At 34.3% G+C, this 25,206-nt stretch overlaps 1 protein-coding gene across 1 annotated transcript in view; it reads left to right on the top strand.

Annotated features, from left to right (window-relative positions):
- The window catches only part of LOC150102439 (1-phosphatidylinositol 4,5-bisphosphate phosphodiesterase classes I and II-like), a 900,535-nt gene that overhangs the window by 254,139 nt on the left and 621,190 nt on the right, over window positions 1-25,206 (top strand). The window contains exon 3 of the mRNA XM_090399636.1: window positions 9,825-9,893. Within this exon, the coding sequence (XP_090255762.1) occupies window positions 9,825-9,893 (69 nt within the window). The remainder of the gene's footprint in view (window positions 1-9,824; window positions 9,894-25,206) is intronic.

Here is a 25,206-nt window from a genome sequence, read left to right as displayed (position 1 = left end):
AAAGAAACGAAGAATTTATGAAAGAATTAAACCAAGAACCAGTAATAGAAAAAATTAAAAAATATAAACATAAATGGATGGAACACGTTCAAAGAATGAAAACAGAAAGATTACCAAAACAAGCCTTAAAGTACAAGCCATTAGGAAAAAGAAAACCAGGATGCCCTCTTAAACGATTCAACAATGACTTCTAAGGCCGGAACAGGCCATGCTAGGCCTAAATCCTTGATGATGACAGACATCATTAATACTTCCCAGTTAGCAATTTTTATTTCTGGCGTTGATGACGATATGAATGTGGCTGAAGAAGTATTAGATATAGTGCCTATGTCAGGAACAACGACAGGAAATGACTTATATTTGTGTATTGAGAAAAGTCTTGAAAATGCTCACCTGGACTGGTCAAAATTAGTAGGTGTGACTACAGATGGGGCTCTTGCTATGGTTGGTGTTAACGTCGGACTTGTTACAAAACTTCAAATGAAAAAGGAAATGTTGTGTAAGGACAAACTTCTCTCTTTTTTTTTCAGTTTATGTTTTGGTTCACAGAATAACATTGAATACGGCCTGCGTTAGATGTACATCTAATTGATTGGCCCTTTGCTGCGTTTGAGTTTGAGACCCCTGGTGTAGAACATAAAACGTTTTAAATGGTACAAATTCGTGAATATTCCGAGTTCCATTTACCCTCTAAGTATTTTACACCCTTCTCCATCTCAAAAGATTATGGTATTAGAAGGGTACAGAATTGCCGTACTTGAAACACTAAATTTTTTAGCTTTCATTCTCCCCTACCCCTCACACGCCCTTTCTTTCTAGATAACAGTTTAATGTATAACGATCTCTCAATCTGTAATCAAATTATAAGCACATGCTACTTACGTTAATTACCGACGACAGTTTTACCATTTTCACCTTACTATAAAATATTTCCTGTTCTTTTACTATGCGGTTACGTAAGGCAGCAGAATCACATTTGTATGTGATCCAGCTGAACCCATCTGGAGGGATTAGAAAGAGAGATCCGTTCTTCACCAAAACTTTCCGAACTATCACAGTTGTTTCAAGGTGTTGCGCTTAGTTCGCTTGTAGGGATAATGCATTGGTATTTCTTGGAAATTTCGAGACAATGAATAGAAGAAATTGTATGCAGTACAGAACTTAAAACAGAATTTCACTGTTCGACAAGGAAAATATAGAAAAACAAGTTTAGAAAAATATAAACTCTCTCTTCCTTCCGTATACATCAAAGGAGAAAACCAGAAAAAATTTCTGTGTTTTACAGAATCCTGCGAGTGAGCATATAATTTTCGAATGTCAACAAGACCTTGTTTGTATCTGTAGCTATTTCAGCCATTTTTGCAAAATATACTACTTTCTCAAGTCACCAAAGCATCTCGGAAAAAATAATGCATGTACTATTAAAAGAGAGTTATTCTTTTTTTCGTAAAAAGCAACACATCATTGTCAACTTTTTTGCAAAGTTTGTCACTTTTTTTTTTGGATAATCTTAGATATTTGAGAATTTTAAGCGAAATCGATGAGCATAAATCAAGTGAACTTGTTTTAACGTTCGGCTATGGTAATAGTTATCGTATTTATATACTTATCCCAGTATAGGCGAAATCAGATTGTTGGAATTTGATATATCCCCCATCATCTATGAAAGGTGGTTGCAAATAACAACAAATATTGCAGGATGATTTATGATGGATAATTGATTAGCTGCGAGATGGACAAAAAAAAAATTAAGGGACGTAATTTTAAGCAAGCGACAAGCTGTCGAAACTGTATATCAGTCTTCGAAGAAATATGCGGAAAAGAATTTTTGTTTTCTTTTCTTTTTTTTTAAAAAAAAATTTTGAAATTTTTTTTTATTTATTAAAGACTGTCAACAATCTTTCGACTTGGAGTGGTTTCGAAGTTTGGTTTTCTTAACTTTTCTTAAAGGAAGAAAAAAACCAGCCAGTCAAAAAAAAAAAAAAAAAATATATATATATATATATATATATATATCCAAGACTATACTAGAGAATCAGTGGAATATGTCTCCTAAAAGACCGATCTTTAAAAACATACTAGGAAGCCACTTTACGTAAGATTGCTTTTCCATCATGTTTGGTTGCTTTTACGTTCACAAACGGAAAAAAGCATCAGCTTGCTGATAAGAATTATTCGGTAAATTTGATCATCGGTGACCTTTTATTTGAGGTAGAAACGTCTGCGAACAATAGATCCATAGAAAAGAAATGGAGTTTTAGTGGAATTTCCACTCGTGAATGCCAAAAAAGAAAAAAAGAAAAGAAAACTTTGAGTGTTCGCGTATCTTTTTATTATTATAGGAAGAATTTAAACGTTTCAAAGGAGATTTTTGTAATGTTTTATATTTTCTTGGAAAGATAAGACAGCCTCTGGAAGGCTTCATTCCAGATATAATAATAAATTTTGCTCTCATTTTTTCCAAGCTTTACAGATATCGTCCTGCATATACTATAGGTTTCCCCACACACATTACATACCCTTTTCAATTTCTAAACATCATCAGGAACTTATTAACAGCATATCACTGGCCATCTAATTATACTTCGTAAATACACCCTCGTGTATCTCCCTCGAACGAACATGGTAGACAGGCTAGCGGACTTTTGAGGTGAGAGAAGTCGAAATCGAAAGCAAACATTATGAGATAATCCGTATGTTCCTTGCAGAATAGGATTTGGATCCCTATTTGCAAGTAAATGCAAACAATACGTGCTCCAAGCTAATAATGTATCAAATGAATCTCTGCCTTACAGTCGATCCTTACAGATGAGTAATAACGTCTTTCAGTACTTTGTGACGTTATTGCCTCGTCAGTTTAGCCGAGACACCTTTGTTTCTTTCTGGCTAAACTTTGATACATGACTCTCAACTGAATAGAAATAAGTGTGTTTCTCATATTTTAAAGGATTATTTTTTTCTTGTAAACGCAAGTACTTAAGGAACTACTGAGAACTAAGTTTTTTTTTTTTTTGTAAACTAGTTACAAATGCATTTGCTTATAAAAAAAAAAAAAAAAAACCTAAGAATTTTGAATGCAGAAATAATATTTTCTAATTTTTAAACAGGTTTTGGAATAAACATGATTATGAGCAACATTTCTAAATGTCTATTCTAGACGTTTTTCATATCTTGGAACGATTGTAAAAATCTTGTTTAAGTAAGAAAAAAATATGAATGCCAGAAAAACTGATTGCAACCATATGTCTTTGTAAAGAGGCACGAATCCACTGTAATTAGGATGAGAACACGCACAAAATAAAGACATTCTTGTAGTTTATTTCGATCAATCAGTACGAGAAGCTCCATAGCTTGCATTTCTGCTCTCTAGTGCATTGGAAAAGAGCAGCAGTTCGCACATTTTTCATTTACGACAGTAAGAGGTGCTTCTTATTTAGTGATGTAATTTTCGCGACTGCTTCTCTGTGCGGAACGATGCCACTATTGACGTCACATAGTACTAGACTTTTCTCATGAAACCGAACAGAATTTTAACTCATGATAATAATCCGCGGTACTCAATAGGCCTGTGAACTACTCAGATTGGCTTTCTATTTTAGGAAAATGTGGTTAGTCTTATGCCTAATGTATATTATTGTGTGTAACATGCGTATGCTCTCATGGTCGGATTGCAGTAGTTAGATTCCGGGATGAAAAATCCAGCCATCTTGTAACACTTTCAATTCCGATAAATGTGTTACAAGGTGGCTGGATTTATATGGCACTCGAATCCAGGTATTTCCGATCAAAGCACTTCGTCGAAACTGGCTGAGCTATGTAGATTTTTCACTTATATTTTGTGTATGTGATATAATTTTAAACGCGCATTACGTTTTTTAGTTATTATTTTAAAATGTCTACGTGGGAGAGAGAGAGATGCTACAGAATTACCCGTTATTTGGTTTTCTGTTTCAGTTGTATTAATAGCGAGGGAAAACAAGAAAACATCATTTACTTAAAAAATTTCTATAATTAATGTGGAGTTAAGATATGTAGAGTATTGCCCCGTCAGTTGATGCCACGAAATGTTATTTCATTATGCCTCTCAACTCGATTTTATTTAAGAAGGGACACGAAACATTTCTTTCTATGACCAGTTAACTTACCATACCTGAAAAAAAAAATCACAAAATTTTTCGCATTAACAGGATTTTAATCCAGATATCTATGTCTTGCAATGAAAAGTGGCTAAAGTACCGAGTCATCTGGAATGGTTTAATTGAATACCAGCATCTTTCATTTTCAAATCAGTCACTGATTACATCAGCACAAACAGGTTGTATTAAAATATCGTTTAGTGTACTCTGAAATAGTAAAAGTTCAAATTATTATAGCTACTATAATAATATTATTATTTAAATGAGAAAAAAGTAATAATTTTCCTTATTTAAAAATAAAATATTTTACAATTGATTTTAATTTATAATGAGTTCTAAATTAAAATTTTAATACTTATTCATAATGATAAGTCTTGATGTTTTAATAGCACATTATCACACTTAACCCTTCTTTCATATCAAATTATCATCGTTTAACAGATGCGTTACTTGCAAATAATCTGTGATGATTTGCTTTTGGTACAAAGAAAATTTTGGTAAAAAGCAGTTGCTTTTTACGCATCAACTGATGTAAGAATCCTAAAACCGAACAAGAATAGTGCATATGATAATGAATGACATTAACAATAATTACACTAGTCTAGCCAACTTAATCTCTAACTTAGAAATGATACTGGTTCAGTTGTTACAAGAGTTATTACAGAACTTCATATTTTTGTATGAAAACAAATTCTTAAAATAAACATTTCTAATGGATAGAAGCGGACTGAAAATTTGTTTTTCGGTTTAATGTCGATTCCTATTCCTCCAGTTTTTAATAAGTATAATAAGAAATTGGTGAGATACATAATATCATTAGAAAAATTAGATTTTTAACTTTGATTCATTGACCAGGGTTCTTATTGTAATTTTTCCGTATTGTTTTGTTGATAATTAAGGGAAACCATCCAGTTTAAAATGGAAAAATGCAGAACCATTTTTACTGATAGTCCAGGGACATCTGCGAAAGTAAGAATTAATTCACAAAAATTCACTACATGTTATTTATTTATTGTTAGTCCCGCCTGCTTGTTAGACAAGATAATGATCAAATAAGAGATGAAATTAGCATATAATGCAGTTTAATTCATCAGCCAACTATAAGAAAGAATACTTATAAATTAGATCTTAGGGAAAATAATTACATTCTGCATATTAATAGCTGAAAGGTATCGATTAATGAAAATATTTCTCTGATAAAGAGTTTATTCAATGAATTGAAGTTTCTCTGTTGTGAATTGTTCATTTATCAGTTGAGAATCACGTTTAACATATTCAGAAAGAGATGGTAAATATGTATATTCTGTTGTGTACGCAACAGTAATTTTATTCTTATTTTATTTGCTTTACTTTCTAAATATATTTCTCTTCTGATAAATAACAACTATTTTTTTCGATGACTAGTAAAGATACTAATTTCAAGCTATAGATGGATAAGAAAAGAAAATGATTTAACTTTTAAACACAGAAGAGATCAAATGATTTCCGAAAAAACATTGCTTTTATATTTCTAGCGCAGTGCAGGATCCTTTCCGACATTTACTGTCAACTAAGGCCATGCGTCAACTTTCTCTCTGCGCACGCCGCGTGCATAAGATTAGATTTTTTTTTCTTTTCTGAATAGTTCCATAGTACCAATAAAAACTATATGCAAATCTTAATTAAATGTTGAACGAGAAATAGAAGCAATTATATTGAAATTAGAACCAAATTTGCAAGAGTTATATAGTTCCATCCAAGCCACGTAATATGCATTCTCTTTACATATTAACATAAATAAAATGTGTATTCTGTTGTATACGCAACGGTAATTTTATTCGTATTTTATTTGCTTTGTAATTTGCATTGAAGGCAGTTAATATACATTCTCATTACATATTTTGATTACTATAGATGAAATATGTATATTCTGTTGTATACGTAACGGTAATTTTATTCGTATTTTATTTAGAACTGAATTTCATAAAAGCTACACAATAAATATAAATGATTTATAAATTTTCATGTTTAAAATACAGCCAATCCCGCTTTCCAGTTTACACTTTCAAGTTTCCGAGGATTTCTGAATTTCATTATTTATTTTGTTATTCTGTCACTAGTGTTATTATGATCGCTATGTGCTTGCATGAATATAAATTTCATGATCTTCCACATATGGCTGCTGTAATATCCTGTGCATAATCGGGCACCAATTTTCGTGTTTTGCTTTCAGACATAAAATATGTTTGAAGTTGGTTATTCATTTCACTATGGTTAATTCTTCCCATCTTGTTGCCCGTACCGCTCTTTCTCATTCAAGATTGCAATATGCTTGTTAACAAGACTTCCTATCACCCAAATTCACAGATTTTGATGAGAGGAGGGATTAATCTGAATTTTAAATTAATAATAATTCGAGTCATTAATTAAACATGTTCCATGCGACGAGTGTTACAAAAACACAGATACGAAACTTTATTTTAGCTCCACCAATCTTATTGCGATTATTCATAATTATTACGTTTTTATTTTTTGTTTGGCAATAATATATTAATTTATATATTTATATGTTGACATCTCTCAAGGACAGCAATAGGGGGAGTTAAAATTGTTAGCAGAACGCTGTTTACTTCATGTTTTAAGGAAGAAAATTTATCCACGTTCGTTCTTAAAAGTCTACTATTTTCCAGAAAATATTCTAAAATTTCTGCATGCCAGAAAATTTAGAATATTTTCTGATATAGTCGATAATCTCGAAGTGCTTTAGTGACACTAAATAGCCCTTATTTAGTTGTATATTCACTTAGTAAAATTTTGGTCTGTTTCTGCTTTTTTGAAAAAAAAAAAAAAAAAAAGGTTTATTTTCCTTATGCATTCTCATAAAGATCTACTATTAAAATTCTACTATTTTCAGGTTGATTTTATTAATGAGTTTTTCTTATTTTCTGACGGAAGACAAAACTTGTATAAAAGGAGAGTTTAATAGAACACGAGATTGGCATATGCTGCATGTTTATTAATATATGACAACTAGATTGAGTATATTCATATCTACACAGTCTGATATATGTAAGGCAGAAGTTAATAAATAATACAGGGTAAACCTTGTAAAAATAATAAATGAAAGAACTCCTTAGCCAGCCCAGCGATACTAATTTACTATAGGTTTACAACTTATCGTGGGCGGGAATCAAATTTAAAAAAAAAAAAAAAAAAAAACATATTAGAGTATAAATGTTTTTTTTTTTTTTTAAATCATTCGGTTTATTCATCAGATAATTGGTTACCGTTGCACTCTTCAAGTTTGACAGTACGAATGAATAATTAAAACGTTTTCCTGCTTGTTTCGCTTACCATTTACTTATTTTACCTCACGAAACGTAAATGACACTATTTCTTAGGAAAAGCAATAAGCAGGAGAATCCAGTAATTAAGCTACATCTTAATGCTTATTCATTTATCTTGCTTCCAGCGAATTGCAAATAACATTAGCTCTTTCCTATTAGAACAATATTGTGGCCATATTTCAAAAGACTATTTAGTAGCAAATGAAGCACGCTCAATGAGATACCTAATTAACTAAATTCTTCTCTAACAGAAAGAAATATCGTAAATGCAAAACCTAGCTGCAATACTTTGAACTCCTCATCTAAATTTGTTTCTTGGTTATTGAGTCTATTTTTAGAATGGGTAATGCTTCTAATTTCATCTAACTACACAAAACAACGGTATTATAATTGTATCACTTCCTGAAAGATTATATCGTCTGCGAGCACAGAACCATAAATTTTGCTAATAAATTTAACAAGCGAACAAGAAATAAAAATTATGAAAACATGATCAGAATTCTGAAAACGTTATATAGGTACTTTCTAGTGAATCCTTTGTTGGAATTGATCGCAAATGTTTCATAGGAAAAGGGTCTCAAGTTTTAAGAGTAAACATCAAATTCTTACCTCATGCGATTTCGTTTCTTTTAAGAAACAGCGCAGTATCGGTTTCAGCGATACTATTCATCAACCATTAGTAGTGCTTTACTCTTTCGTACGAAAGCAAAAACACACCTGCAAATGAATGGGCACATTTAGGGAAGCGATTGTTTCTTCCGAGGTATTGTTTAAAATCAAATCGAGATGTGGGTTTTCTATTTATTTTGTTCCTAGGCATTGTCTCCTTCCCCCCAAACTCGTTAAAACACAAATTAGATTTGTGTTTTTTTTTTTAATTGTGTTTAGACCCATTCTATACTGCAGGTGCACCCTTTTCTCATCTACGCATGAGTATAACAAATCAGTGTACTCAAAACATGTATAAGGCACACACCGCTTTCACTCAGAATGCTGTAAACCCAAAACACATTAGTACTTAGGTGACTAAGGTTTTGTTATTATTTTCATACCCATGCCAGCGACGGATTCGAACTCGCACTCTGTTTGTTGAAGAACGAGTACACTAACTACTTGACCAACCAGCTAGATTGGCGTCATTTACTGTAGGTCTTGTGTGTGGGAACTGATTACAATATATATTTGGGTTTGGGATAAAGGAATAAAAAAATGCCAAATCCATATGAGATGGATTGACTTCCCCTTTGCTGAAAAAGCCTTAAATCGATTCCGCGGCTTCATAAACGGAATTCAAACCTAGCACTGTCTAATCGATTTCCAAATGTCGATACATACTTGTTACTCCACTAGGGAGGAGTCTTGTTATTAGACAATTTATTTTATTTTATTTTTTTTTCCCGAAGCACTAAGACTAAAAAAAAAAAAAAGCAAGTGGTAGTGACATTAAGCAGCATATTGTTGTTTATATTGAGTGCACTATTGATTTTTATCGATTCTCCCAACTTCTAATCGTTGATCTTTGTTCGTTATATATAACGAACCTACACTTTAGTAGATTATAGCGCTCGGAATCGAATGAACTAGAAATATGTGATCACATGTACCTCCTAACTAAAGTGTTTTTTTGATATCATCCTTAGGTAAAATCTTTCTAGTGCCTTATAATAATGGGATACTGTAAAGACTACTTTTATTTGTTTATTAAAGTTACATAGTGGACCTTATTGATAGTTATTTTTTTTTTAGGAAGAAAGAACACAACTTTAAGAAATGTAGTCAGTGTTCATCATGTTTTAAAGTAGGAGAAATTGCTGTGGAAATGTGAAGTATCTAATATATTTGATCACCTGAATCTAAAATATGTTATAGGACGTTGAACAGTTGCGAATATAGTTGCATATATCGCTTTCTTCCCCGCCATTCAACAATATTTCTGATATATTTCTTATACCAGAAATACAGTATATGTTGAATGGTATGATTCTCCAGGTCAAGAAGAGATTTTAAATACTTATTTTTATACGCAAAGAAAAGAACTTGAAGGCTTTAGCATTGCAGTAAACATTAATTAAGAATGTCGGATAATAAAAATATTATTTTTGTTTCAAGTAAGAAAGCAGTACAAAACTTCAGCATGAATTCCCTCGGTATTGCACTACAAAAAAAGCCACCGACTCTGCTCAGGTGTCCAAATATTTGCCCGTCATTAACGTTTCTGATTAATAGTTTAGCTGGTCGGACAGGCAGGTTTTTCATACTGTTAGCTCTTAGTATTGTATTGTATAATAAAAGTTTCATTAATTAGTTCAGCTAAACTTTGCTTATCTTGTTTTCACAATATGGAAACTTATTTTCGTTACAGGAAACAGAATTTTTAGAAATTTCTAGTATCAGGGATACAAGAAGAGGAAAGTGTGCAAGGCTACCTAGGGTAAGTATTCAGCCATTTTTGTATTCTTTTATTTATTCACAGAGAAATATAGAAGTGTTACTGCTTTTCTTATTTCTGGTTTTTTTTTTCAATATATTTTTTCTTGAAATTTTTGCATTTAAAATCCTGCCAAAAGCAAATACAAAAGTTTTAAAGATCGAAACCAATATAGGTACCAGATCTCAATGTCCTGTGCTAAAGTTGATTCTTTATTTGTTGTGCCCTGTATACTGTACTAGTTTCGTCAGCAATTGTATTATAATAGTTTTATTTAGTTTGAATTTTATAGTAATTCTAATCGAAATAGCTAATATCACTAGTTCTGTATCTGAATGATATATAGAAATGTGTACTGGAAAAACATGAAGCACAAAATTCGTAATGGGATAATTCTAACCTCTAGCCTCTTCAGTTGAGCGCACATATACAAAAACTTACTGAATTGAACGGTGTCATTGCATCCTTGCTATCTTATCAAAAGGTTGCATAACGGTTTGTGTTCTTGTGGTGTATGAAGACAATCAAATAACGTTCTTAGAAATGTGGACTAATGATACTCTATCATACCAAAAACAAACAAGCAAAAAAAATTAGGTCCCTTTTTTTTATTTATTGTGCAGTGTATAACTGCACAATGAACAGAGAGAAAGTACTTCAAGTAAAAAAACGAAAGAAGACTGCCATTTATAAATAGAACTGAAATTAATATGGATAATTATATTCATAAATATCCAGAAAGTGTAACCTTTTGCACGAAATACAACAATTACTTATTGTTATTCTTTTTCTATATGCAATGAATAAAGAGCTTATGAATTCTGAACTGCATCTCTTTACAATTCTGCAACACATTTCAGTTTTAAAGTATTCTTTATTCAATCTGATAAAGCAGATTTATTATTCTTTAATAAGATACATCAAAATTTAATATATATTTCACAGACAGTGATGGCAAATATTTTTTGCAGGTGTAACAAAAATAGGAAAACGAGAACGTTTTTGTTCACTTGTTAGTGTATATATTATGATGAGTACCCAGTCTTTGTTTCCTCTGTCTGTGCATAGTATAATTTTTTAAATTTAATTTAATTTTATTTTATTAACAACATATTTTTTAAATTAAATTTTATTTTTAATTTTTAAACCGCTCATAATAAAATTAAATAGGGAATGGAAAAGAGTTTGACCTACCCAAGTGTGTTAATTTGAAAAAAAAAAAGCTTTTATATTAAATTACATATATTATAATCGTCACGTGTTAGTGCAGTTCAAAAACAGTTAAATTATAGTTCTTCTCTTCATTAAAGATTAGGCATTTGCTTATTCCGGCTTCACTGGTTTTGCCATCTTATACCTAGTCTGCCTCTTTCCCTTTGGTCTATATCTTTCCATTTTAAATAGATGTTCTTTCCATTTATTTCTATATTCCTTGATCCTTTCATTTAAATTGTAAACTATAACGTTGTAAATATCTAACTCCCTTCTGGTATGTACATTTTTTTTATATGGTCTAATTTTGTCATCCTTTATTTGTTCTAAAATATCTAATTTCTGCAGTTTGTATTTTACTTTCATCTTAAAATTTTAGTCGAGTTTCTCGTCTTGTTTATATATATATATATATATATATATATATATATATAATTGTTCCAAAGATTTTCAGAAATTTATTTTTTCATCTATATCTTTATCTTTTAGCCTTGTTATTATACAGCCTAAATAATTAAACTGTGTCACCTGTTCTATTTTATTTTCTATGGCTATTTTTTGATCTAACATGATCTTGACCTTTAAATTCATGTGTGTGTGTGTGTGTGTGTGTATTGACTGTTGACTTCTGTGACGAGATGGACGTCAATCCCTTGGATATTTATCCCTTCATCGCTAGATTGTGATTATTATTAGAGAGAAATTTTTGAGCGCCTGGCTCGCCCGAATTATGGCTGTGTAGAATCGTTTGAAACGAAGATCAGAGCTGCCTTCGGGCGTTTTGTCTCCATCTGTCGTTTTCATCATAATTTGATGAATCACGAATAAGTTGGCTGGGATGGAATGATGCCTGGGCGAAGTACTTAGTAGCAGTCTGGTTGAGATACGTAGATATGTCTGGCATTTCCGTCTTGGTGGAGGAGAGCATTCCTAACAAACCACGGGGCGTCGAAGATCATTTGGAGGCATTTATTTATTTAGTACCTGTAGTCTTTTGATGTTGCTGGGGGAGGTGTGGCTCCCTGCCGGCGATCCGTACGTTAGTATGGGTCTGATGATTGCTTTATATATTGTTAGTTTATTTTCTGTACTGACTTTGCTTCTTCGGTTGAGTAGAGGGTAGAGTTGAGCTATTGCTGAGTTGGCTTTGTTGCAGGCATGTGAGATGTGGGGGTTGAAGCTGTCGGTTATCCAGTTTGATTCCCAGGTATTTTACTTCTTTTTGCCATGGGATATCAGTGTTGAGCATTGTGACTGCTCCGTGGTGGGTTGCTTTCCTTCTTGTCGGCGTTGACATCTATCTTCAATTTCTGAAACCATTCTTCACGATTTGTTGCTGCGTTTTGTAGTCGTTGTGTGGCTAAGTGTGGTCTGAGTGATCTGGTCAGTATTGCCATGTCGTCTGCATAGAAAGCCATGGTGGTTGATGCTGTGCTTGGTACGTCTGAGATGAAAATGTTGAAGAGTAGCGGCGATAGGAGGGAGCCTTGTGGGACACCTGCTGTGATGCTTCTCATGGAGGATCTGAGGCCACGTAGCTTAACTTGAAATTTTCGGTGTTTCAGATAGGATTCTATGATTTTGACGAAGTTTAGTGGGTATTTTGCAGCTATTAGTTTCTGGATGAGGCCTTTGTGCCATACTTTGTCAAAGGCTTTCGCCACATCCAGGAAGTTTGCACCTGTGTGTTGTTTCCAGTTGTATCCAGTAGTTATGAATTTTATAAGGCTGTGGACCTGTTGGGTTGTGCAGTGGCCTTTGCGAAATCCGAATTGTTCTTTTGGGATTAGGTCGATCTTGTCCGTTTCGTTTTGTAGGCGGTTCAGAATTATCTTTTCCGCGATTTTTCCCAGATTTGATACGAGGCTGATGGGTCTGTAATTCTGGGGGAATTGAGGTGCTTTTCTTGGTTTGTGGATGAGGATTACATCTGCATGCTTCCAGCTGGTGGGGAAGTAGTTGAGTCTTAGCATCGCGTTGATGATAAGCCACTAAATGCATAACTGTTTTATGGGAGAGTGCTTTTATGGTTTCTTTTGAAATCTCGTCAGGACCTGGGTCCTTTCTGTTGTTGAGGCTCTTGATGATTTGGTGTACTTCCTTTGGCGTAGCATAGCTTGTGTTTTCTTGGCTGCTTGTTTGATGAAGTGCACAGCGGACATGCCTGTGTATTTTTTCAATGAAGTACAAGTCCGCATGCGCATAGTTTGGGCTGAATTGCAGTTCCAGGGCGTCCGCGAAGGCTTCTGCTTTCTCGTCGTCTTGGTAGGCTATGCCCCTTTCTCCATGGATTGGTTGAATGTTGGGGGCGGTCGCTGTGAAGGGATTTTGTGGAAAATGACTAAACTCATTTTCCACAATGAGTTGTCTTAGGTGTTTAAGGAGCTTAGCCTTCTCTCCCACAGCTTGTTCTCGTGATCTTTGATCGCATATCGGACTAGGTTTGTCGCCCTGTTTAGCTCTTGTCTATCCTGTGGGGGATAGTGTTGTATGGTAACGGCGTCTGATCCTGTTTTTGCTGCAGATGAGCTTTAGAATCTCTTCTGGAAGCAGGTTGGCTTGAGCTGGAGTTGTAACGGCGGTGGAAGCTGCTGCCAGGCCAGCTCGGATTGTGCTTTCCAGTTTTCTGATCGCTGCATCTATTTCTTTAGGTGAGGAGATGGTTGGGACGGGTCCTTTGAGGTTGCGGAGAGTAGCGTTCAGCTTTTCGAAATTTGTGGAGGACTGCCTGGGGAATGATTTCTGTTTTCCCGCCTAAGCTTAGTAGTACCGGATTGTGGTCGGAGCTAAGATCATTGACTACCTGTAACTGGAATTGGTGCGAGGTGTTCCTGAAAATGGCTATATCCAGTACATCAGGTCTTCCCAGCTATCCGTAGTGTGTTGGTTCGGCGGGACCTGCTATGATGATGTTTCTTGTCATAGCGAACTTGTGTAGGCTCCTCCCGTTGTTGTTGGAGTTCCTACTGTTCCATGCGGGATGTTTTGCGTTTAGGTCTCCCGCTACAATTGTTGGTTTGTTTGTGTTGAGGAGCCGGGAGAGATCCGAGGCTAGTTGTGGTTTGCCTGGAGGGTTGTAGACTGAATATAGCTTTAGGTTACCTGCATTGTTGGTGTATATCTCAATTCTAGTTTCTTCCAGGTTTGTAGTCGTTGTCTTCTTGATCTCGTTGTATCTTATGTCTTTTTTGACAAAGATAGCTGTGCCACCTCCTCTGGCATTGAGTCTGTCATTCCTAAGTAGTGCATGGTTCCTTAGTTTGGGGTTGTCTCAGGGCCGAAGGTGCGTCTCGTTGATTAAGAGGATGTCTATTCTATGTCGTGCTGTAAATTCTTGTAGTTCCATGAGTTTGTTGCTTAGGCCGTTGGCATTCCAAAATGCGATCTGTATTGAAGTTGTTCGAGCCAGGCGTATTACTCATTGCTTATCATTGTGAAGATGATTTGAGTGTTTTTTAAGAACTTGTTTGTATCACTCTGATTGGGGTTGGTCTTGCTGAAAGCCGTTTGCATCTCCCCTAGGGTGGCAGCTAGGATAGCAGCTGTGTCTTTACTGTTGGGCATAGGTTCTGCTGGTTTAGCCTTTGAGGGGACTGCTGCAGCATATGAGCTGTGTGATGCTTGCTGATAGATTCCTTCTTCAAGGGATGTTGCACATTTTTGAGGTTGTGGGTTGCCTGCTTTTCTGTTTCTTGCCAGGTTATCTGGGTGGAGAGTACAGCCTCTATAGTTGGCTGGGTGTGGGCCGCCGCAGTTTGCACATGTGGCTGGAGTTGTGCGTGGTTTGGAGCATGTGTGATTAGGGTGACTGTCCCCGCACTTCACACATTTGTACTCTGCTCTGCACATTTTCTGCATGCCCATATCTCTGGCAGCGATGGCATTGTCCTGCTGTTGCTTTCTTTCTAAGTGGTTCTGTTTTAATCCTGAGGTTGCAAACTGTTTTGAGATCGTATATCTCTCTTTGCTCCTTACTTATTTCCACGAGAACCAGCCAGCGGCATGGGACGTTTGTCTGCCCGGTACATTCTTCATATTTTTATGGGCTCCAGTCCTTGAGATCTAAGGTCGATGGCTATTTCTTCGGACGTGATTGCTTCTACCAGTCCTCTGATGACAACTTTTAGGTTTTTTTCGCTTTTCAGTTCGAAAGTGTGGTATGGGGTCTTTAGCTCGTCCATTAACTTTGTTAGCCGATGTCCCTTCGGGCTGGATACGGACTCCTTCGTCGGAATTTTTGGCTAAATTTAATCTCGGAGTTTCTCATGGCCTCCGAGTTTGTCGACCATTGTTTTTTGTCTCTTAAGATTACCGGCGGGACTCGTTCTTTGATTTGTGCCGCTGTGTCCATTGGCCGGTGTTCCGGTTCTTCCGGTGGTGTCTCTTGTCGTCGCTTTTTTCTGTTCACCGTTTGGTAGTCGTCCGGTTCTTCCGGGGTCTGGGTATCTGTGGCTGGTTTGCTGTCTCTTGTTATCTTGAGAAGTGCTGGGGAGAGGTTCTGAAGGTTTGATAGTCCTCAAATTCGACTTCCGCGATCTGATGGATCTCTACTTTGCCCGGCCATTTTTTATGTAACAGGTTTCCCACATGTCGGAAAATTGCAAGCAGCTGCTTAAAGTCTAGATCATCGTACGGACTGTTCATGATGGTTAAGCCTAGTCTGTAGTTTGCTGTACTCTGTGATCACTATACTGTACAGTATAGTGATTCTGTACTATACTGTACAGAATCACTATACTCTGTGATCACCTGTCTCATTCTTTAACTTTACCTTACCTTATCTTACCACCTCAGTGGGTAATCTAATCCGTCTCAGATCAGAATTCAGTCAATCTCTCTCTCTCTCTCTTTATACACACACACACACACACACACACACACACACACACACACACACACACACACACACACACACACACACACACTAGGGGGACTCTGGCGCCTACGGCGCCAAATCCCAGAGTTCCAGACTGGTAGGCCGGTTCTCCTTGAATTCTGACGACTCGAATTTTGAATACTCGAAAGGTAGTCCCCCCCCCCCCCCCCGAGTTCCGAACTGGTAGGTCAGTTCTCCTTGAATTTTGATGACTAATTTTGAAGACACCAAAATTAGTCATCAAAATCAATCAAGACTCAAAAGGGGGGGGTTCCGCTCCCCCTGCACCCAACCCCCGAGTTCCGGTTCCGGACTGGTAGGCCGGTTCTCCTTGAATTCTGATAACTCGAATTTTAAAGACTCGACACTCGGGATAGCCCCTGAGTTTCTAAACGTTTCGAATAACTTGACACAAAACGTTACAGAAAAAGGCTTATCATTTTATATTATAGGATAGATATATATATAATATTTGTTTTGACATAGATATTGTCTACACACAATCTTCCATGTCTGAAACCATTTTGTTCTTCTGAGAGTAGATTGTTTGCAATATTTCTAAGTCTTTTATTCAGGATTTTACTGTAAACTTTATAACCTGTATTTAATAAACTTATTGTTCTGTAGTTTCCACAATCAAATAAAGAGCTTTGGAAATATGGTGGAGAATACATCACAGATTCTTAAAATTAATAAATAACTGTTGAAGGAAACATGAGGTGCCATCAGATTGGTCAAAAGAACCTTAGCTTTTGACCAATCTGATGGCACCTCATGTTTCCTTCAGCAGTTATTTATTAATTTTAAGAATCTGTGATGTATTCTCCACCATATTTCCAAAGCTCTGTATTTATGCCATCTAATCCACTTGATTTTCAATTTTTGATACCTTTATTGCTTCTTTTAGTTCTTCCAATTTTATTGGTTCTATATCAGTATTGATTTCTTCATTATTATTTTCTGTTATTAAATTTTGGTCATACCATAAATTCTTACAATGTTGTATCCATTGTTTCTGTTATGTTGATTTGTGTTGTATCTCTTTGTTCATTGTTCAGTTTCCTTAATATTTTATAGGCTATGTCTTGTCTTCCATGTATGTCTTATTCTTCTATTAATAAATCTGTCCCAAGAGTCTTGGTGAGTTTTCTGTATTATGATTTTAGCCATTTTTCTTTTGTTTTTTGTATATTCTTCTGCTTCCTTTGTATGTTTTTGAAGGAATTATTTGTATGCCATTTGTTTGCATTTTATTGCATTTTCTACATCTTTGCTCCAAATTTTTAATGTTTTTTTTAATATTTTATTTTCTTTCCAATTACTTCAGAGGCTGATTTATTAATTATCTTTATTAAAAAAGTTTTCCATTCTTCTATAACTGCATTGATTTTGGCTTCTTTTAGGTAATCTGTTAATAGTGATTGATATAGAATTCTAATGCGTTCCTCTTGTAATAGATATACTTTGTGTACTTGTTCTATTTCTTTTTTTATTTACTTCATTTCTCCATTTTATTAGTATTTCTATTTTAGTAACTATTAAATAATGATCTAAAAAAAATCATGTCCTCTATAAACATGCTCTCTTACCCGTGAGCTAGTTTCTGATTAGTAATTCTATAATCAATTATAGATGTTGTTCCGCTGCCATTCCAAGTATATTTATTTGTATTCTTTTTTTGAAAAAAAAAAAGTATTAGTTATTTTAAAATTATTGAAAACACAGAAGTCTAATAGTTCTTGACCTTTTCTATTCATGCAAGACATTTGGGATTGGACTATTTCCAATTTTTGCGTTAAAATCTCCTGCTATTATATATAGTCGTTTTTATTACATTTATTTAACAATTTTTGTAGTTCCTCATAAAATTGTCCAGAGTCCTTTTTTCTACCTTCTTCAGGGGCATATACTCCTATGATATTTAATCAGCTTCTGTTTGTTTTTAATTTAACTGTTATAATTGGATCATTTACAAAACTGTACTTTCGTATTCCATTTTTCAATTTGTTATCGATTAAAATGGCCACTCCACTAGAAGCTCTGATATGTTGTCCATCCCACTATACAGTATAACATAGTAAAACCATCTTATATCTTCTGTTCCCTTTAATTTCTTTTTTGTTTCTGGCTATATTAATATTTTTAGTTGTTTTGCTAATTCTAATTCCTTTGTTGTTATGCATCGTATGTTTCATGTGGCTACTTTTAAAATACCCGAGATTCCTAATCGTTTACCTTTACCTTTCTTTTCCACTGTTTCTGTCCGATGAATTTTCCAGTTGAAGCGCCTGAGTTGTAGAAATTTCTTACTTGGTAAGGTAACCAGCCTTCCGCAAAACCCCCAACCTGCAGGACTAGGATATCTCTCTTAGTCTGGCACATATCTTTCGACTTCCCTACTAGTAGCTTAGCTACCGCTGACATACCTTTTGAGGTCATTGATGCACGCAATTGGGGGGGAAAATGTTTAGTAACAATTATTGAGTATACCTGTTTCAAATAATTTAACTAATCCAAAAATTGTCATTTTCCTTGTGTGTAGCACGATGAATTACGTCTCTCTCTCTGCTTTGGCATCCGCTTTAGATTGTATTCCTCTCTTACTCCCCCCCCCCCCTCGCGCTCTGTCATTTGCAGTAAATAGTGTGGTGTTTTCCTCTACATAGTGGACAGGAAAATTTTCTCATAGAAAAAACATTTAAAAGATTAATCGTCGAAACTTATCAGCTTATTACAGAGACAACATTTAGTTTCTCTACAGATATTTTAATGGTATTTTAACACCGTGTCTATTGTTGCTTCTGGCATATTTGTCATCACTACCGTGTCTATTGTTGCTTCTGGCATATTTGTCATCACTCTCATAAGGACAATGCTGCTTGCAGTTACGCATAATTTTTTACTTTAAACAAATTGTATACACTTATATAGTCTATATGGCGAAACTGGCAAAAAAAAAAAAAAAAAAAGTTTACAAATTAAAGAAAAATGGCGATTGCCAGTATACATATATAAAAACCGAGACGTATCATTAAAAAAAAAGAAGTGTATTCTACTTGTAGTTATTGTAACAATTCGTAAATGGCAGCTAAGAACTAATACTGCAACGTTTGAGCCACTATGTGACAGTTTAAAAGAAAAATTCTTAAAAATAATTTAAACCGTTAAATTAACACATTTAAAATCTGAGCGATTGCATTTTAATTGATTTGTTTATTCAAATTTAATTAAACTAGTATACTTAAATAAGATATCGCAACTATGAGTATATCGATAGATAGAAATCAGTATTTGAAAAGAATAGTGAAGGTTAATCTTTAGTGCTCTATCTTATAGCATTCGTACATATCATTAGTTCATCTTCAAGATTACAGGAAGGGTACACGATTATCTTAAGTATAAATTGTTTCACGCATTTTTATGTTCAATTTTTTATTCTCTCATTCTTACCCTTTTAACTCTAATTTTTTTGAAAGGTAAGAGCCGGTTTTCACAGCGTGCCGAATAAGACGCGATTTTGCTAATCCTGATTAATGTTACCTGTGTGCAACCTGATTCTTTTCTAAGCAATGAAAGAAATATAGAAACTTCAATTTCAAAAGGTGCAGTTGAAAACTTGCCTTGTTTTTTTATGTTATTTGTTTATTTTTTGTGAAACTGTAATCCTTCCCTACTTCATTTTTATTTTTAAATACAAGTATTTGGTATTATTTTTGTTTGAAAATTACCAATTCCTATTCCTTCATCTTTACTTGGTAGTAAATAATGGGGACTGCCATTTTATTTACATAAAATAAATGTCAGTTTACTTATGTTACTTACGATGGAAAGAAAACTAACCTTTTGTACGCGACAGGCATGTAGAAACGTTCATTCTTTATTTACGCATACTCGTCTTTGTAGTCCTGATGGGTGCTATCGTTTCCGAAGAGAAGAAAAATAACTAGTTCAGGTTACCTTAGTGACTTGTGCCGCGCTAATAAAAAGACTGCAAATGTTGACTTGGGTTCTGGATATTGGCCTCCAGGTACACTTTTGGCCATAAAAGTTCTTTTCTGTTTTGTATTAAAAAAACGAAAGAAAGAAAGAAAAGAAAAACATTCCGCAGGACAAACACTTTCGTATACTCCTCGAAAGATAGAGCTCAGTTTATTTAAATAATGGCGTAAGGCCTATATCGTTTGTTCATTGATAAGGCATTATATTTTCTTGCCCTTATTCAGTAGATTTAGACCAAATTTCTTCAAGAGAAGAATCTCAAAGCGCTAGACGCACTTAAAAGAATATCATAATTATGTTATCTTTTTAAGAGATTTTTTTTTTGTCTGTAAAAGATGTTTTCTGTGAAATCAACTGTATTATTACTAATTCTGATTTATCCTCCTTTATTACATCCATTGAAGAGATTCAAAGATACTGTTTAATTGGCTACCTTAACATATAACTATTACGAAAACCAAATCTTATTAGCAGATTTCTTTTCAAAATTAAATAATTATGTTTAATCCATTTTTCTCCATACTATTGCAACGAGCAGAATTTATATATATTTTTTTAGATCTATTGACGATGCCAGATTTCACATTTCCGGCATAACTTAATTATTGAGAAATTATCTGGATATTCCTATGGAAAGGGTAAGGGCCATCCTTAGTGTCCCCCAAAATGAAATTCTGAAACAGTACGCAAAAGATAGCAGAATGAATTTAAAAGAATAATAATGCAATTTGAGCAATGTTGTTAGGGCTTTATTTTGCTATTCCAAGTGGGATTAGACTGAATGCATATATTAGTTCAATATATTAAGTTATATCGGTGTCACTCACCCATCGAACTTAACTCTGTGTTCTTCTACTAACTCCATATTACAACAAGAATTACAGTTCATTAAATCCATTCCCACCTCTCTCCCAAAAGGATACAGTAGTCTGCTCACATGGAAAATATATTAATAAATGACTTATCAGAAAGAAATACAGTTTCTGTTCTTTATTCTAAGGAGAAAGAAGCGAAGGAAATTTGGTTTTGTTCTCCTTAGAATATCATCAGTTCTCTGCTGATGTCTACCCAGTTCTATGTGGTTTGGTCAAACAAGGAGATCCTGTATATATAGAGAGAGGAGTTGTATAAAATATCAAAAATCTGAAGAGTGATCTTGCAGAACTTATAAAAATTATATAAAGAGAGCTTTTAAATTCTATTTTTTGACCTAATCTTAACAGATTTAAACCACTATCTCATTTCTGGGATATAATATTATTAAAACTGTCCATATTGTTGTGTGTGTGAGAGAGATTCCACTTGTCCTCTCTAATGGTAGCAGGGCGACGCTTCTACCATAACATCGCATGAGTTGAACTATTGTCTATTTTATTTTATCCCAATTTGGTTATCAGTCACTTCTTATACAGCGTCGAGTCTCCGTAGCGCAGTCGGCATAAACGAAACCTTTTGGTTGGAGAGACCTGGGTTCGATTTCCGTCTATGACATGAGGAACCTTTATCTGGTCTCTTTCGACTAAAGGGGACTTGAAAGTAAATCTGTGGTCGAACATAACCACAGATTTACTTTCAAGCCTATAAATCTGATTATATCTTTCCTTACATCGCGGCTGGTACTCATCCATAAATAAACTATCTTGGCGTTTTTGAAATCAAGCCCTAGCATCCTATCTAACTGTGCGTGAGATCGAAATTAGAAGAAATGAACAAGCTGATATGGAACGAAAGCAAAAGGTTTAAAGACTAACGGTACTACTATGGACTGACACATGACTCTGCTTTCGTGCTATTTATTGCTTTATGAATCATGAACGTCTTTTTAATGAAACTGTAAAGAGTAGCACTGTAAATGCAAACATCAACGATGTGCACACTTTGACCTCCATCTTTAGACATTATTGTTAAAGATTCTTAATCGGATTTCCCAAAAGTCCATTACGGCACTGTAATTCTAATGCAGTGATTACATTGTAAGTACATTACAAACCAGGAGAGTTTATTTCGGTTTATTATTGTAGTTGTGTCGCTATACATGAATGCTATTGAAAAGTCACATTTTTAAAAATGTTTGTCTGCGATCACTTCTTTATTTTCTGATAAACGTAATCTAGAAAATTTATTTATTGTCGTTTGTAAAAATATTTTGGTATTGTAGCGTGTAATTTTACGACTGAAATCATATATGTAGTTTGACGTGTGTGTGTATTTGCTGGCCAGTTTGGCCAAGCGGTTAATGTATCCACTTTCCAGTCAACATGTTGCCGGTTTGAATTCCACCGTGAGCATGAATGTTTGTGGTTGTCTTTAGGTGAAAAATGTAATTCATCACCCTGCATGAGCTCTGCCTATTGGAGACCTGAAGTGACTTGAAGAAGTTCCATTTGCAGATAAAAATAATGATAAAAAATCCTTACCTACCCATGGTGGTATTAGGTTTCCAACCTTTCCTGTGGAGTCATATACGGAAATAATCAATAAATTTAGTTGAGGTTCTAAATACCAAACTTCATTAAATTACACGTAGCCAGAGTGCTCACGCAGTTTGTCAGCCAATTATAGCTATATTACATAACAGTAACAAATGTTGTCTGTCGTAATCATCAACAGCCCTGTAATTTATGTTGAATTTTTTCTTGATAATTATTCATAAGACTATTACACTTTTTTATAAAATCTTTATCAAGTAGAAATTTGGAAAACTTTTATCAGATCATTAAATATCAAAGAAATGAACTTTCATAACAATTACGTCATGAGTCATCACGAATAAATCACATTAACGAGACACGCACATTGTCATGCACAATACCAATTTTTGTATGATTTAGAACCATCGGTTATAACCTAGTCTGTAACCTTCATTTTGTGCTTACTGATTTGTATTCCCTGAGGATGCCAATAGAAACAGATTGGCGAAACATGTAGGAGGATAAAAATAAAGCTACTTGATAAAGATTTTATAAAAAAGCCCTGTAATTTGTTTCATATAAAGTTTCTTCTTCTGTTGATGGTGCTGAATATGTGATTCCAGAAGCATACAGATATCTTTCATATTTTACAGGGGATTATTAGATATTACGTGGAAGATGTATCTTGCTTACATAAGTGTCTGTTATACACATGCAACCGTTTATGAAATTGATATAAAAACATACATGAAACAATGATTTTGTGGAATTTTTTTGCATGCGAATGAAATGCTTATTAATATGCATAAAATATGTTACATGAATTTACTTCGAAGTGAATATGTTATACGGAAGTCACGGAGATGTTTAAGTTATTTTCTCCGTTTTTTTTTTTTTTCTCTCTCTCTCTCTCTCTAACCCAGTGAGTTAATATACCCAAAGTTCCCGCATAGTTCTGTACAGAGAAATAAGGTGATCGATGCATCTGATAAGACGTCATTTCTTTTACCCGGTTAACATGATTTACTTCACTTTCAGAAGAAACGAACATTCGAAAATGCAATACTCAACTGAATTAATATATGAATAATGCGTTTTGTGTTTCTTTTTACACCAAAATGAAAATTTTGACACACTTGTTAAGAAAAACACACAGAGATACTGAAGCACTGCATTCAAACAATTTCAATTTTGTTCTCTAGTATTCAACGAAAGGCGACAGAAATTTAAATTCTGTTCGATATTTATTCTAACCCTTGTCATAATTTAACCCCCCTCAAGGTTATCGAAATGTGTGTCTGTATATAAAGGAAGCGTTGAAAAAAATTCGTCGCCTTGGGGGAAATGCATAATACTCCAGCTTGAATAACATCGGCTTGCGAAATTGAAATTCCAAATACATGCACGTAAAGCATTCTTATAGGATTTTATCACTACTTATATTATGCGTATGTTTGGTACACTTAACAACATTTATTTCTTTATATACGGATGAAACAAGAGAATTGACAAAATTCACAAAATATGGAGAAATGGTTAACAAAAGAAAATTCTTTAGTAGTATAGATTTAGTCTGAAATCTAATTGGAATTTGCAAAAACAGTCAGCCAGAAAGAGAAAATTTGAGCGAATTCATTTTGCCGTTACTTGATCATATTTTTTGTGGTTATGTTTAGAAGGAACATGCAATTTTAATTTCGCTTTACTTTTTTTAAGCCACTTTATCTCTCTGTTTTCTCCGTTTCTTTCTAGTGAATCGATGGTAAGCATGGCTTTAGTGCTGCTCAAAGCGTACTTTATTTTTCATACTAAATTACTATCACAAGAAATCTGAAGTGACTGCATGGCATGTCAATAGAGGAGTAGTAATGAAAGTCATTCAGCGTGACAGATAATTGCCTCATTGGTCGGAAAGAATTAATGAGTTTAATTTTAAAAAACCGCTAATTATAAAAGTGAAGTTAATGAAACTTTTTACAGCAAATGATCCGTGAAGCATAAATCGCGTAGGAGCATAGGCTTAGTTTAAAAAGTAATTTAAAAAATGATAAAAAATCGGGCTGCAGGAAGTGAAATTACACGAAGCTTATTTTCACCAGCTGTCAAATGTCAGGATGTCAGAACGGAAAAGTATGGCATCACTTTTAGAAATTACTTTAGAAGTAGTAGTGTGACTATCCTTAAAGAAAAACAAGAATTTTTGAAGGGAGGGATTCCGCTAGGATACGATATCGGACACCTATTGGAATATGAAATTGCTTTACCTGTATGTTATCTCAAAATCATCGTGGACATAAAATTTATCTGAAATCAAAATGAAATTACATCGGGATGCTGATATGGATTCATTGTCTCCTATACCGTATAAAGTATAGAGCTCTCTTCTACATAAGATAAAGATTCTTATTTTGATCACGTACATGTGTCAGTATTTCTGTCTTTTAAAAGCACTTCCGTAGCAGAGTCGAGCGGACGGGATAACATTGCCCTTTGTTTTGAAAAGACCTGTATTCGAATCTCATATAGGTGGAGAGAAACTTTTTTTTTCCAGCTAATAGTGCGTTTAGTTGGTTTAGTTTAATACGGAGTTGGCAGGGTTTTCCATCCCATATACTTGTCCTTAGAATTTTAACCGCATCGACCTAATTCAAGCCAACTAACTGAACAAACAAAAAAATATATATTTGATATAGACTGTCATTTTTTTTAAATTGTTTATAGTAATTCCATATCAAAGATTTTAGAATTATAGGACTACAACCGAAAACTATAAACATAATATTTACGGTTACATTCACTGAACTGCGATTCAATGCAG

The sequence above is a fragment of the Typopeltis vanoorti genome, chromosome 10 (genome assembly GCF_054136105.1).
Source record: "Typopeltis vanoorti isolate ZY-2024b chromosome 10, IOZ_Tvanoo_1.0, whole genome shotgun sequence".
In the NCBI taxonomy this organism is placed as follows: Eukaryota; Metazoa; Arthropoda; class Arachnida; order Uropygi; family Thelyphonidae; genus Typopeltis; species Typopeltis vanoorti.
The sequence above is the reverse complement of the archived record's forward strand: the minus strand, read 5'-3'. Positions and strand labels throughout refer to the sequence as shown.